At 52.3% G+C, this 2835-nt stretch overlaps 1 protein-coding gene across 1 annotated transcript in view; it reads left to right on the top strand.

Annotated features, from left to right (window-relative positions):
• The window catches only part of LOC104159818 (G-protein-signaling modulator 1-like), a gene marked incomplete at its 3' end in the record, with an annotated part of 50030 nt that extends 48821 nt beyond the window's left edge, over positions 1-1209 (top strand). The window contains exon 11 of the mRNA XM_009697824.1: positions 1050-1209. Within this exon, the coding sequence (XP_009696126.1) occupies positions 1050-1209 (160 nt within the window). The remainder of the gene's footprint in view (positions 1-1049) is intronic.
• Between the last annotated feature and the right edge of the window lie 1626 nt (positions 1210-2835).

Here is a 2835-nt window from a genome sequence, read left to right on the forward strand (position 1 = left end):
GCCCCTCTCGGTGCTGGAACTGGACACAGCACGGTGCTTTCTGTCTCGAACACGAAACCTTCTGCAGCACAACTTAAATAGATCACTGTCTAGCGCAAGGTGCTTATTTGAGGCTCTCGTGCAAGAACTGTTTTCCTAAAAAACTATAATTTTGTGGCATTTGCAGCTTGGTGACTGTTGAACAAGCGGTGTGCTGAGGACACAGGGGCACTGAAAGGAAGCACTGGGGGTGCAAGGGGCAGTGGCTTGCAAAGGATAAATTTAGCTGGTTAAAAAGGATGGCTGAGTGCTGGCATCCTGAGCTTGAGCTGAGCCTCAGCTGGGCACGCAACAGCGCTTCAGCCAGGGCATCCGCACGGTTCCCCCCTGTCCTTCGTGCTCCTGACGGCGGTCCCTCTCTGAGCTCACCCCTTTGCCAGCCCAGAAGCTCCTGTTCCCCGCGGAGCAGTGCCAGGGTGAATGCTGTCGCCTTTCCTCCCCTCTTTCCTTTTCAGCCTCCAGTTTGTTCTGAGCATTCCAGATGCTTTACAGCAACGGAGGCTGCTCTGCATGAAGCTCATCTGCTGGTTGGTAGGAGCCTGGCTCTGGTTTGGGCTGCAGAAGTGGCCGGAGCCTCTGGGGTCAGCCACAGCACGAGTGACCCACTGGAGGGGCCGCAGCTCTCCACGGATGCCCCTCTCGTGGAGCACAAGTCGCAGAGCAGCTCTTCACCTCACTCCCACTCCCACGCAGGTAGAGGGGACCTTTGTGATGGTCTGCCTGTGGCCTTCTCTAGGAGGGTGATGTTAGATTGTCCACACTGAAACAGGGCAAGAGAAAAAGGGAGAAGTTATTTCAGAGCCAGGAGGACAGAGCGACCAAATAGCAGTGACCGCCGGCAGGCTCCAGGCTGCGGGGCTTGGCCAGCGGCGGGCACAGCCAGGAGCCGACCTCTGAACAGAGCAGGAGAGGGCATGACGCCTTGCCGAGACCACGCCAGACGGAGCGATTGGTCACGGGGAGTTGTTTGGGGTGTTCTGACTCTCTTCTGTATTTTACTGTCTGTCCAGAAAATCAACCGGACCCCTTCGGATGAGGAATGCTTCTTTGACCTGTTGAGCAAGTTCCAGAGCAACCGGATGGATGATCAGCGCTGCCCATTGGAAGAATGCCCGTCGGAGGCTGCAGAGGCAGCTGCCACACCGGTCCCTGCCCTGGAAGAACGGATATGTAAGCACCGATGCGTTTATAAGTCACTATTACTATGGGAGTAACGCTGCTCCCATGGCGTGGCCAGCTGTTGTGGTTTTACTGTGAATCTTGTGATGTTTTCCCCAAGCCTCAGCTCTCTGAACTTAGCAGTTCTTTGGCAGTCTCCGTCGTTATTTAAGGAAGGAAGAAACATTCTTATGTTAATGGTTGCTGAGGGAAAGGCTGGAGAATGTGAACTAAGGCTTGGAGAATAAACTAGCAAGAGAAATGCAAAACATACTTGGATTTTTTCAGTATGAATCTTTAGAAGGTCTTGCTTTCTGAACAGTGAGGTTGGCACGAGAACTTCTGCCTCTGCCAGCATCTCCAGGAGAAGGATGCTGATGGTCATTACTGAGGGAGCCTTGTTAGAGCCTGGAGAGCTGGGGCATGCAGAGCGCTGGGGCAGGCTTTCACAGGCAGTTTTTCTCGTAGCGTTGCCATGGAGGAAAAACTTCTGGATTTTGTACAGTTCTTGGATGCTGTGGTGATAGGTACTGTGTAAGAACAGAGAAGCCAGAAGGATGGATAAACAATAGGAAGCTGCAGGCAGACAGCTAGCTCACCCATGGGAAGAACAGGGATAAATTGAGGAAGCTGTCTGACAAATAGATGGGAGAGGAAAGGCAGGGCAGGTCTGTGTTTGCACTTCGGTTTCATGTCTTTTTTTATGATAGAGTGTTGAGGGCCTTTGTTTAAACCAAGCTGGAGAGGAGCACTAAAATGTGCGGGTCACACTTGCACGCTTCATCACCATCACAGAGGGCTTAAAAGACTTCATTTGAACCGATGGATTTCTTTATCAGTTTCCAAACGAACACGACGTACAAACAGGAGGAGAGGAGACCCCTGACATCCCGCCGCACGCGGCAAGAGCCGCAGCACAAGCCTGCTCAGAGAAGTAGGTGCCAGGAGTAGGGGCTGAAGCGGCAGCGAGGGCAGAGCGGTGCGGAGGTCAGGCTGCGGCAGGAAGGCAGGTTGCCGCGAGGTGAGAAGGTTTTTATCTTCTAAAAATAGGATGGAAACAAGCATCACTTTTTCAAGATACGCATTTCTGATACAGAAGTGCATTTGGCTGTAACAGCTGTGTAATTTAGGAGACCGAGTTTAAAATATGAAGCTTTGTAAAGAATGTACAAGTAGGCACACGTTCTGTTCAGCTCTCATTTGGTCTCTGAGTCTTTTGGATTTGTTATTTTCAAAGTTTCTTTATGAGCTGAAGGGGAAGGAACTCTTCTTCACATCAGTGCTGAGATTTTTAGGTGTTTCTTGCAACTTCCTGCGCTGGGGCTCTAAAAAGAGCACGGCGTGTCGGGGGGCTGGGGACACCCTCTGCTCAAGTGCTTTGTGCTCACTGGGACAGTAACACCAACCGGGCCGGAAAAAACTTTTCCTTGTCCCTGTCCAAAGCACAGCGCCTGTTTGGGAGCCTCTCAGTGCCCAACAGCTGCCAGGAGCCAACAGGCTCTTCCCACCGAGTGCTGCCTGAGAGGCGTTTTGAGGGCTGGGGGCTGACTCACTCGCTTTGCAGAGGTCCCAGCATTGCTCGTGTTCTGTGTTTGAAAAAATCCTCCCTTTGTCCCGTTGTTGCTGTGCCCTGCGCGA

This window comes from Cariama cristata, unplaced genomic scaffold (assembly GCF_000690535.1).
Source record: "Cariama cristata isolate BGI_N322 unplaced genomic scaffold, ASM69053v1 scaffold14533, whole genome shotgun sequence".
Classification (NCBI taxonomy): Eukaryota; Metazoa; Chordata; class Aves; order Cariamiformes; family Cariamidae; genus Cariama; species Cariama cristata.